The sequence below is a fragment of the Ailuropoda melanoleuca genome, chromosome 6 (genome assembly GCF_002007445.2).
Source record: "Ailuropoda melanoleuca isolate Jingjing chromosome 6, ASM200744v2, whole genome shotgun sequence".
Classification (NCBI taxonomy): Eukaryota; Metazoa; Chordata; class Mammalia; order Carnivora; family Ursidae; genus Ailuropoda; species Ailuropoda melanoleuca.
The window spans coordinates 16,778,285-16,790,593 of NC_048223.1; the positions used below are offsets into that span (position 1 = coordinate 16,778,285).

Below are 12,309 nucleotides of genomic sequence, written 5' to 3' on the forward strand. Positions count from 1 at the left end.
AATGGTTGAAAACTTGGAGGAACAAACTGAGGTCTCAGAATTTGAATAAACTTAGTCTGCAATCAGATGTATAATTCTTAAAACTTTTGTTACCTCTCTTGAAATGATTAACTGTTTTATTTAGAATCTATTAGGGAATAAACATTGTAAGAGGCAACCTTTGAATCCCAAGGTATTTTTTGTATTCTGCTTTTAATAAATACAACCTGATTTAAGAAACTTCTGTATTTTCTTAAACACTTGTGAAAGCATGTTTGTACTTCTTATGTTCCGTTTCAGGAATAACCTTTCCACTGTAACAATTCAGCCAGCTATGTTTCCAAAAAAAACCCCAGAAGTCCTACTTCAATTATTTCCTATAAGCAGAAGCTGTGTTACTATTTCAAAACATTTTTTCTTCTCAACTGTTTCCTCTTCATCCTTTATTCTGACAGTTCTGAGGCCTTGGAAGAGAAAAGTGAGGGTGTCAGACAGAAAGTAAACACCTTTAAGTACTAGGAAAAATGAGACCATGGCAGGCTTAGGAACACTTTACATGCTCCAGGATTTAAAGCAGAAGTTAAAACTGTAATGGCTCGAACAAATTAAGAAATAGCATCCTGAGCTCCTAGATCTAGAAGAGAAGGAGGAAACACTATGAAGAAATTAAAAGATTAGTGATAATATGTAGCAATACCAGAATCTTAGGCCATTTTTTCTACTGCAGTTACTGACCCATTAATGGGATATGAAATTAATGAGTCATAACCAGCATTTTTTAAGAGGAAATCATCAGACATGCGTATCATATATTAAATGGTTATGCAAAATGTATTTCTTACTGTGGATTGCAGTCAAAAGACTTTGAAAGGCACTACTCTGGAACATACTAGAAGCTGCTAAAATTATAAATACCAACAGAATTGTGAAGGTGCTGGTCAGTTCCAAATAAAGAACTTGAAAGTAAGCAAGTGGAATGAATCTAATTGGGCAAGATCTAGAGATCTGAAGGTAGACTCCCAACCTTTATTTTATTTGCATGCATACAGATTGTGGTCTTCCTTTCTTCTGTACTCTCTCACTGGTATACTCCATCAGTGAGAACCCTAAACATGGTTTTAAGCAACTATTTTGAATAGGCCTATGTTCAGTTCCTAACATCTGGCAAACAAGTCTTTCCATTTTCCTAGGGAGAACCATACTCTTAGGGGAGTAAGCCCAGCGTCGACCAGTGTTACATACACACCTTCCAAGTGTTGACTGGCAAAAACACAATCTTATTTGTTCCTAAAGTTTTCAGCCCTAAAGACAGGCTTTTGTTTCAAATAAAGAGTTTGTGAAATAAGGAAATTTTTCTTTATTTTAGGAGGAGTGCATGGGGCTCTGTACTAAAGTGCTTTTTATGTCTCTAAAGCGATGGTTATTCACAGAAGAAATCAAAAACACTCATATGCTCTACTTTTGATATGTGTTTTTTTAGCAAATAGATCTAACAGGGACTACAAGCACATTAAGTCCTTGGTTGTATCAAAATTCTTTTTCTTGATTCCTACAGTTGGGGGCCAATCTGGAAATTACACCAGTATGAATGTCCTATTTCCTGGCTTGACACTGCTTTTGCAAACCACCAACCCTGCATGAAAAAACATTTCTATTTCCACTCTGGCAAATAACTGGTTTGGTAGGCACCAAACTGAAGAGTGTATGGGCTACAGAGTTTAATTAAAAGTCAACTTTAATTATATCACTCATCTTTTTCTTTCATTAAAAGGAGTTTTTCAAGCAAAGGGGCCCTCCTTCAGTAGACATTGAAGTCAGGTTCCCTTCTCCAACCATTGCAATCGGGGCCATTTACTTGAAATTACCAGCCTTGCAGTGAAGGAGTTAAAATCTAATAATGTCCATTAACTCTTACTCTCTGAGAATTAAGGAATTACCCCACCCCATTATGGATCTTCTCCTGGATGTATAAATGAGATCATAAGCACTCCACAAGGTATCTGAGGGGTTTGCCAAAGAAATATGACCAAGTGCCTGATCCCCAAAGTCCTACTTACATAAGCTGGTTGGAGGAGACAACACACAATGAAATAACACAAACATTTTATGAAGCTATCTGTCAGCCACAAAATGGAAAAGTGCAGACTGAATGCTACAATAAAGAGACAGCAGTCACAAGGTTGAGGAGAGGTTAAATCACAAGATTCTCAGATTTGGCTTTGAGCTTGGCTTTAAGAGACAGGGATGTAATTCAGAGGAGCTACAGGGAGAATGGAAAGACCTCCGTAGAAGAAGGATGTTATACATTCCATATTCTATTTGGAAATTTTGTTTCCTGTTTTTAATCAAGTCTTTAGGTCTTGTTCTTTCTGATTCAATTCTAGCTAAGGAAAGCCCACCTGAGGCTTTGCAAATATAAGTCTTCAATTAGCAGTTTAAGTACCAAAGGGACTCTGGACAGTTTTTTTAAATGAATACATTGGGGTACCTGGGTGGCTCAGTTTGTTAAGGGTCTGCCTTCGGCTCAGGTGAGGATTCCGGGGTCCTGGGATCAAGCCCCACATTGGGCTCCCTGCTCAACAGGGAGTCTCTCTCTCTCTCCCTGTATGTGTGCTCACTATTTGAGAGAGAGAGTGAGAGCGTGAGCTCTCTCTCAAATAAAATCTTTAAATAAAATGAATAAATTTTAGTAATAAGCTGAAGAGAGAAAAAACACTAATATAATCATGTTCTATCTAGCTGTGATAAAATTATACTTGCACTTTATTTGCACAACCCCTTTTTGAGATAGCTAGACCTAGAAAGCTTAAGGTAGGATATATATCCTATAACCATAAACTCTAAAGGCTTTTCAAGATGAGTGATCATGGCAAAAAAATTCAAATTGGTTTTAGTATTTAAGTTTAGATTTCTAATTCAAATTAATTAAGATTTTAGAAGATAAAGACCTTTCGGGACACCTGGGTGGCTCAGTCAGTTAAGCATCTGCCTTTGGCTCAGGTCATGATCCCAGGGTCCCGGGATCTATAATCCTAAGGAGATCAAAGCAACTTTCCCCCCTTCATGAGCTTTCCAGAGTTCACTGGGTACCACCCTCTAGCACATGTTATTTGGCCAGCTGGCACTCCATGAACCCAAAGCAGCCCCTGGAAAGCACTCACCCCCCAAGATGAGGAGAAACAATTTCACTTCTGTAAAAGGACAACTCTCACTAGTACCTGACTCCAAACATAGTAACCTTGTATTTTTTAGTGAGGTGGAAATAGGGTATTCAGTATATATCGCATTAATGTCTTTATACACTGATGCATTTCAGTCAAGACAGCTGAAAATGATTCTGCACCTTGTATCAATTTGAAATTAAACAGTACTTATTTTGGGAAGATGTATTAAAAAGATGCCTCCCCACTTTCAGCAACAGCTTTCTGAACCATACATGGTAAGCTGCTTTGGCATTTCTTTCCAGGTCTGAAATTTGCTACAATTCAAGTTATCCAACTATAAAAGTTTTTTTTTTTTTTTTTTTAAGATTTTATTTATTTATTTATTTGACAGAGAGAGAGACAGCTGGAGAGAGAGGGAACACAAGCAGGGAGAGTAGGAGAGGAAGAAGCAGGCTCCCAGCGGAGAAGCCTGATGTGGGGCTCGATTCCATAACGCTGGGATCACACCCTGAGCCGAAGGCAGACGCTTAATGACTGAGCCACCCAGGCGCCCCCCAACTATAAAAATTCTAAGATGAGGACCTCATGCTGAGGAAGAATGTTTTTAGATTCAAAGGCATGACCGTGCCAGGCCATGTACCAGTCTGTTAAAAAATGGAAGAAACAGATGAATGAGGTAATACATGGAAAAGTATTTCCAGGTTTTCAGGGAGAACAATCAAATTACACACGAACATGTTGCAATGCACATGCAATCACTTTTATTCCTAACTAGTCTTGATAACATTTTAGATATCTGGTTAAAATAGCAAAATCTTTCAATATTTATATATTTGTGTGTATACATATGTGTTCATATATATGCACATACATATACATGTATACATATGTATTTTAAATAATTTTCTCATTATGACTTTGGAGACACTTGGGAGATTTCGGTGTACAATATAACTCATTCTCATCAGGATGAGGAAACACCTAGGAATGTTTTCTTTAAAAAAAAAAAAGCTGATCACATGTATCAACGTTGGGTTTTTGATCATTTATAAGACTGAATCATTTGTGAAAAAAATTATGCCATCATGTGAGCTAGCATACAAGATTAGGAAAACTTTTCTGCTGTGTTTTTTAATATAACTGGTGTTTTTTGAAGGATTAACTGAGGTGCTGTTTCTCCTTGGATATATGTCTGAAGCCTAGGTTAAAGCCTTTGGGTGTTAAGGTTATAAAGTGTTTTCCTCTTCCTCTACTTAAAAACATGTCCAATAAGTATGCTGTACTATTTTATGATCAGAGAGAGGTAGTAGCTGATACCTCTAGGAAGGAGACGGCATCAAGAGAGCAAGCTTCTGATGTTCCCTTCTCTTGTCCCAAGAAACTATGGAAAATAAGAAGTAGAAAGGACGGGTTCAGGGGGCCTTTGTTGTTGAAATCTGAGAATGGTGACATCCATAAGCCCAAGTTTCCAATCACAAAGTACATAGCCCCTCAAGCTCTCTGATGTATCCAAACTTTTCTTTTTTTTTTAAAGATTTCATTTATTTGAGATCGACCAAGAGCAAGCGAGCGTGGAGGGAGGGGCAGAAGAAGAGAGAGAGAGAGAGAATCTCAAGCAGACTCCACACTGAGCGTGGAGCCTGACATGGGGCTCAATCTCACAATCCTGAGATCAGGACCTGAGCCGAAACCGAGAGAGAATACTCATCCGACTTGAGCCACATGGGTACCCTGCGAACTGTTTTTTAAAAGACAAACTAAAGAAACTGACCCTATTATAATAATAACCATAATCTATTTTGTAAAGTGATAAGTATGACAGCCAAGGGTGGACTGTCAGAGAAATCTACTAAGAAATATTATCATATTTTACCTTAGAAACATGATAAATACTATGCAAATGTATTTTGGTTTGGAACATTCTGTTCTGAGAAAATAGAAGAGTATATTTTCCCCTAAGACTGTGCTGATAGGATATTTTGGTTTCTACTATTACTAAACTTTGTCTTCCCTAAGCAGGATAATATAAAAAAGCCTACTCAAATTAAGCTGGTTTCTGTGTTTGTATTAGGAAGAAACAACCAATGAGAGGGAAGCCCCCACTTCTCTTGTACACGTGTGTGATGAGGAGCACACTCAGATGGGACAACAGATCAGAACACTCTACCCACTGATTATAAGAACAAGGAGCCCTGGTGTTGAGCTGGGACTGGTAACAGCTGGCATGTCCTCCCTATTGATGATATGTTCTAGGAATAGACTGACTCTCTGGCTTCCTCCACATAGGAGCCTTAGTGCAGACTTAGAGGAGTCACTGACATTAAATCTGGGGTCAAGTTCATCCATCCCAGATAACATCCTGTTGGGAGACTGGAAGGTAGAGAAAAATGATACCACTTCCTTTTCTAGTCCACTGAATGCTGTGCATAGGCCTATTTTCCACTTTTTGAGTATCTGTACGAGCAAGCAACCTTTATTCTGTAAAAGGCCAGAAAGTAAATACTTGAGGTTAGTGAGCCATATGGTCTGTTACAACTACTCACTTCTGTTGTAGCATTAAGCAGTGAAAAATAATACATAAATGAATGTACATAACTGTGTTCCAATACAACTTCATCTACAAGTCCAGCAGCAGACTGATTCAGTCTGTCAACCCCAAAACTAAATCAACAGTCCATGTGGGTGATTCAGGGAAGTATTAAAATAAACTGTTTCACTAATCTGCAACACATCTAGCTAATTCATGGGCCATCCAGACCTACTCCATATATAAAGACAGCCATAAATTATAATGCAATCCTATTGTATACCCATATTGATGAATGTGAGAAACATGAAAACATATTCATTTGTAACTCCCTAAAATTGATTTATGAATGCATAAAGGTAAAGTTTGTCATGTCTTTCCTATCAAGCAATCATTTTTTACACTCATCTATTTGGTTGGGGCCTGCTATAAATGGCTCCCATGATAATATTTTGGAAGATTCACATAGCTGTTTCAAATTATGCTTTTTCTTTTTAAAGATTTTTTTTTTTAATGTATTTATTCAACAGAGATAGAGACAGCCAGCGAGAAAGGGAACACAAGCAGGGGGAGTGGGAGAGGAAGAAGCAGGCTCATAGCAGAGGAGCCTGATGTGGCTCGATCCCATAACGCCGGGATCACGCCCTGAGCCGAAGGCAGACGCTTAACCGCTGTGCCACCCAGGTGCCCCCATATTATGCTTTTTCTGATGCAGACATGATATAAAAGAGCACATGGTAAAGGCATTTCGGTATTTTCTTTATGACCATAAGATGGCACCAAATTGTTACTCCTCAACTAACAAGCACTTTGGCATACTTATCATAAGGAAGGCCTTAACAGAAAATTGTTTTTAATATAGTTGAGTGGATCAGCATTTAAAAAAAGAGAGCAAGCTGTATTAAAAAACACATTTTGGGGCGCCTGGGTGGCTCAGTCGTTAAGCGTCTGCCTTCGGCTCACGGCATGATCCTGGGGTTCTGGGATCGAGCCCCGCATCAGGCTCCTCTGCTGGGAGCCTGCTTCTTCCTCTCCCACTCCCCCTGCTGTGTTCCCTCTCTCGCTGGCTGTCTCTCTCTCTCTGTCAATAAATAAAATCTTTAAAAAAATAAAAAATAAAAACCACATTTTTTTAGATTTCCAAAAGCTGGAAATACTCAGAACCCAAAATGGACCTCTAGGTTCATGCAGAACCATCTGCCCAATTTCCGGCACACTGTGCTTTGTGAAGACTGTGAGATACGGATTCTACTCAGAGGGTTACTAAGTAGAACAATGTAATTATTGCTGAAGAAATAATGGTGACAGGGCAACCCTAATTTAGATATGAAAGGCAGTTCTGCCAGGCCTAACACCCACGGGACCAGCACAGAAATGTGGTCCTTTGCCCAGATATTTGTCAATCTGGGTATGAAAGAAATGGCAAAGTCAGGTGTGTACAGTGATCTAACTGTACACAAAACACTGCCTGTCGAGGGTAGCTGAACAAATGCAGGCAGTTACCACACTCACAAGTACACAGGAACCATAGCAGGTTTAGATCAGAAAAGAATTTACAAAGATCAAAACTAATGGCGCAAAGATTTCTCACTTTCCTCCCCAAACTTCACCACTTAAACTTATTTTGAATGAAAGGAAAAGATTATATCAAATTTCTGTCTAGATTTATCAGTGTAGTGGCTTGGACTTCAATTTCTAATGCTTTCCAAAAAAATAAAATCCCACAATTTTATGCCCAAACTTATGGATGGATTTATTCTTAATAGTATTTACAAGAAATGTACCACACAGACGGACACACAGACACACACACATCTTTACAATGATTTGAAAAGTCCATGCTGATTGGCTCTTCAGCTGGGTTCTGAAGAACAGGTAAAAATTCTAACTCTCAAAATTGACGCAGAGGAAAAAGGTTTTCCAGTTGAAGGAATACTATCCAAAAAGGCTGGTAAGTGGATTGTGTTAGAACATTGTGTGGGATACAAGGCTAGAAAGATTCAAGGAAGAATTATGACTAAAATGGAAAAGAAAAAACAAAACATTGCTTTCTATTCTCCCGCCATAAATCTCTAGGAGCAAGCAGCTACTTTCTAGCCTTAATGCCATTCACTAAGTACGTTTTCCACACAGAGCAAACTTTAGACTAAGCTATGCATTTCTTTGCTTATATTTTCTCACCTCTTAAGAGAGCATCTTACTGCAAATATCGAAAAGATGTACTCCCAATAATTCAGATCAGTGCCTTCAGTCAGTAATCTTAATAACAGATTCACTCTGAAAGCTCTGTAACAGAGGAAGCTGAAATGTTCCTATCTTTTCCCCTTGTGAATTTGCTGAATTGTACATTACTATACTAAAAAAACTACTTGCAAAAAATTTTATTCTGTAAAAGCCAAGTTTACATTCCTTTATTGCTTTATTTTTAGCAAAAGAATACAGATTAGGCCTGTAACAAATTATTTTCCTACATTACACTTTGTCAGCTATGGGTTTAAATCATATTGTGCTAAAACCTCATCTAACATGTCCACTGGGAAATCTCAAGGACACCACAAACTTCCATTTCAAATTGACCTGTGTCCTATTAAAGGCTACTTGGCTTTGGTAATTCTCCCAACAGCTCTACTATCCAAGCCCAAAACAGGTAATTTCCACGTGTTTCTTTTCTCCCATCTGGTCATGTCAAAACTATCTCTTAGAAGACAGATATGCCATGCCTTTCTTCCCATAGTGACTGCCACAGCTCAGTCCCTCTACCACTTAATCTTTTACAATTCTCTTCATCAGTCTCCTTATTTTGTCTTTACAATCCACCCTCCCTGCTTCCATCAGTGTTTCACAAGACAAAAATCCAAACTCACATCACACTCCTGAAATCTGCCAGTATGCCACCACTCAAGTGTCTTTACCTTTACCACTAGGCTCCTGCCTATCTGTCCAACCCCTCACATTATATACCTCCTGCCTTAACTGCCCCCAAACTCCTTGTGGTTTTCACCTGTTCCTTCCAGCCCTCCACCACCACCTCTGTAGAAGCTGTGCAATTGGTTGCAATATTCTGCGGCTTCTAGGCTGGAGATTCCTAACTTAAGGTTTGATTCAGATGCTACTAGCACTAGGAAATTTCTTTGAGAACCTCCTCCTATGAAGTTGTTTCTCTCCTTTGGCTATTATAACATTTGGGGCAGCATTTACCACTATGCCGAATGTATTTCATATTGATCTCCAGGGTTCAGACAGAGAACTCCCCAAAGGCAAGCTACTACCTCTTATTTCTTTATACAACTAAATCTACAACAATATTTCCAGTCTATTATATCTACATTAATATCAAGGACAGGTTGATCACTATCCATTATCAACAATAACCAACTCTGAAAACCAAAACTGGAAATAAGGTTGTCTAACAAGAGTTAATAGTCATACCAAATTCTAACTGCACTCAAGGAAGCTTAATTATGGGGATAATCTGATTGTTCGGTCACATACCAGTTAGACTACCCACACCATGTTTTAGTATGCAAGTCAGCTGTTTGGATTGTAGCTTAGTCTAAAAAGGCATTTCAAAGATTTCCAAATGCCAACGTCGAGGGAAACTTCCAGTAAAATGTATGCTGGATTCATCTTAATGTATGTGTATTTTTAAAATAAATGTGCAAAGACCACTACTAACTTTCATGAAATAGCTTGTTAACAGTTATATGCCCTGCTAACCCTGTCTATGAGCTCTTGAAAGGCAGGGATGTCATCACCTTTTTATTCTTAGCAAACTCCAGGTACTAAGTAAAAGTTTACTGAAATGACAGTTCATCCATCTGAGGTTTTGTTTGAGTTACATGCAATGCACATGAACTGCCAAGTGACAAAGGCAGAAAGCAAGATAAAGTTAATTGAGGTTCTTGGATATGATATTGTTTGACATCAATTCTTTTCACAAGAAACTATTTTGAGTATGGCCAATACTCACTCATGTCCTATATGAAAGAGTAAAACTTAGTGATTTCAGAAAGACTACCAATGTGAAAGATGTACCCTGCATGGTTATAAAAGATAAAAAATGTGTGTTAGCGTTTTGAGTGTGGTTAATACTATTAAATAAAGCCTGTATCCTGAAGAGGGAGGTTTTTTAAGTTGTCTGGTTTCACTTTGTTTCATCTCTGGGTCACGCTACGCCCAGGACAAATGTGAGAGAACACGCTAAGCCTTGTTTGTTTGCAGCTGGGAATTATCTACCTAGGTGAATTATTTCAAGTTCCTTTCTTTTCTTCCCAGATGTTTAATTACTTTGGGATCAAATAACTTCAGGAGGTAGTATTAACAGGGAAAAATCAAATAAGTTAGGACTCTAGCAAGTCCTAGGGCTAAATGGGGTAAAAATGTAAAATTTAGATACTAGCACATTTAAAGTATCCATACTAACTTGGATGATATACTATGAAAGATATATATACAAATATTCTAGTTTGTTGTTATACTCCAGAAAATTGAAACCTGGATGTAGTATACCTGTACTGTACATTTCACTTCTTTTTAAACCACAGGTTCTACGCACTGTGAGTACTGCCTAGTTTCTGTATCTTCTACATCCATAAGATTTTAATGTTAACAGTCCCTACTGGAAGGTCATTAACTTAGGAAGAGAAACCATTTTTTTTCTTTTGGTTCAAAAACCAAATGAAAGGATAGGCACATTTATTTCATACGAGTCATACTCTGAACCTAAAATGGAAAGCAAGATTGATATGCACTTAAAAACATTATTTCAGGTCTTTGTAACAGAGGGAAAAAAATCATACAAAATTTAGGTATGAGACATCACGTCATTAAAGATAAAGTTGACTAGACAATGGTTTCTATGTTCTATCTAATGAGAAAAATGTACATTTGACTACTGAGACTTAAAGGGTAAAGAAGAATAAATTTTAGACATCTCAGCTCCTTATACTCAACTGTTTCAATTACAAGGACTCAAAGAATAAATATTTTCCCTATCATTAATAACAATATTTCAGTGCTAACACTGGCAGGTTAGTATTGGTGATAAAAACTAGAGAGTGGTTTATCCTGACAGTTTAAAAAATGGGGAATAATTAGAAAATACAAAACTCATGAATTTCAAGAAGAATTAAACATATAAGAATTTGAAACCCACTTCTGTTTCAGAGAGAAATATTCAATAGGAAAATGGATTTCTAATTTTGAATTTCTGGCCCAAATTTGCCACAACATACTAGGAAAAATATTACCTACACCTCACCAAGCTATTATAAAAACTGATGGCATTATAAGAGTATATCCAACTCTTTCTCTAGCATGCCCAATGCAACAGAAGGAAGGCAGAGAACAAATGGTGGAAGCCCATAGGGACAGGCTCAGGGTAGTGCTGCAATCTAAGCCTAAGAAGTTACAGATACTCGAAGAGCATGGCCAGCACAGAGTCTTCCCATATACCCTGGTTCATAAACCATCTATTTGAGTTTGGGGCTTTTTTAATAAGTATAGCATTCTATATTTCCTAAGAAAGATGTTGAAAAATATACATAGAAAGACATTAAGAAAAATAAAATTCAGTTATTCAGGTGAGGTATTTGGATTTATATTTAGGGGATGACAAAATGATATTTGACAAAGGATATATTTATATTTAACTCAAAAAAGAGGCATTAACATGTTCATTTAATGTTATAAATTTCAGCCCAATCACTCTTAAATACTTTTGATTCTATGACTAGCTGTTAATTACAGACAAGGCTACTCTACCTAGAATGCCACTTGATAACCCTGTATTAAATGCTAGACCAAAGACTCATAACTTAAAAAAAAAAAAAAGCAACCATTTACACTTACTAAGAAAAGCAAACATTTACTTCAAATTGCAGTATAGGCTTTTCAATCACAAAAAGAAAGAAAAGAACAGTGATCTGACAGTGGTCACATCCTGTGCAAAAAACTTGATACAAAAACAATAACACAAGGTGTCTGAGCTGCTTACATTGCAGGAAAAAGGAAATACAGTAGCTGAAATATGGCACTCCTGGGAATCAACTTCTAAACCAATAGAATGCCTTTGAAATGATTAAATTTATTTGTGTATTAGTAAGAAAGCCCCACCACCATAAATAGTACAATATTTAAAAATTAAAAAAAATTTATATCTATCTAAGATAGTGTATTTGTACTGTTAGACCTCTTTAAGTGCAGAAGGTGGTTCAGGTTTTGCCTCTTTTTTTTTTAATTAAATAACTGCCCATATGCTTTATAAAGTTCCACTCGATTGCAAAAGCCAATTTAAATCAAGAAATATGTTATCAAAGTTGCATAATTTCATTTGGGACTGCCAGCAGGTTAAAGTCTCAAATCAAGTCTTTAACATAACACTCAATGAAAAGTTTAGTCAATGTAAAGTTTAAAAGTTCTCAAATCTTCATTATCCTCTTGAACTTGCCCTTCTAAATGATCCTCAGACTGCAATTCCTAGTTTGCAAATAAAAGAATGCAATATGCATCATACTTCAAGAAAAGACGACGATGTCGAACTAACATTCTTCTGGATCTTCTCCCTGCTCCTCTCAACCTTCTTTATAATTTCCGCTACTATGCACACTGAGGAGGTGAGGCCCACAAGAAACAGCAGAT

General features: G+C 37.3%; 1 protein-coding gene across 2 annotated transcripts in view; it reads right to left on the reverse strand.

The window, feature by feature from the left end:
• Positions 1 to 12,309, reverse strand: part of ATP2C1 (ATPase secretory pathway Ca2+ transporting 1) — a 169,312-nt gene that overhangs the window by 2,617 nt on the left and 154,386 nt on the right. For both annotated transcript variants that reach the window (XM_034662009.1, XM_034662008.1), the window contains one exon: positions 12,185 to 12,309. In XM_034662009.1, coding sequence (XP_034517900.1) covers positions 12,185 to 12,309 — 125 coding nt within the window. The remainder of the gene's footprint in view (positions 1 to 12,184) is intronic.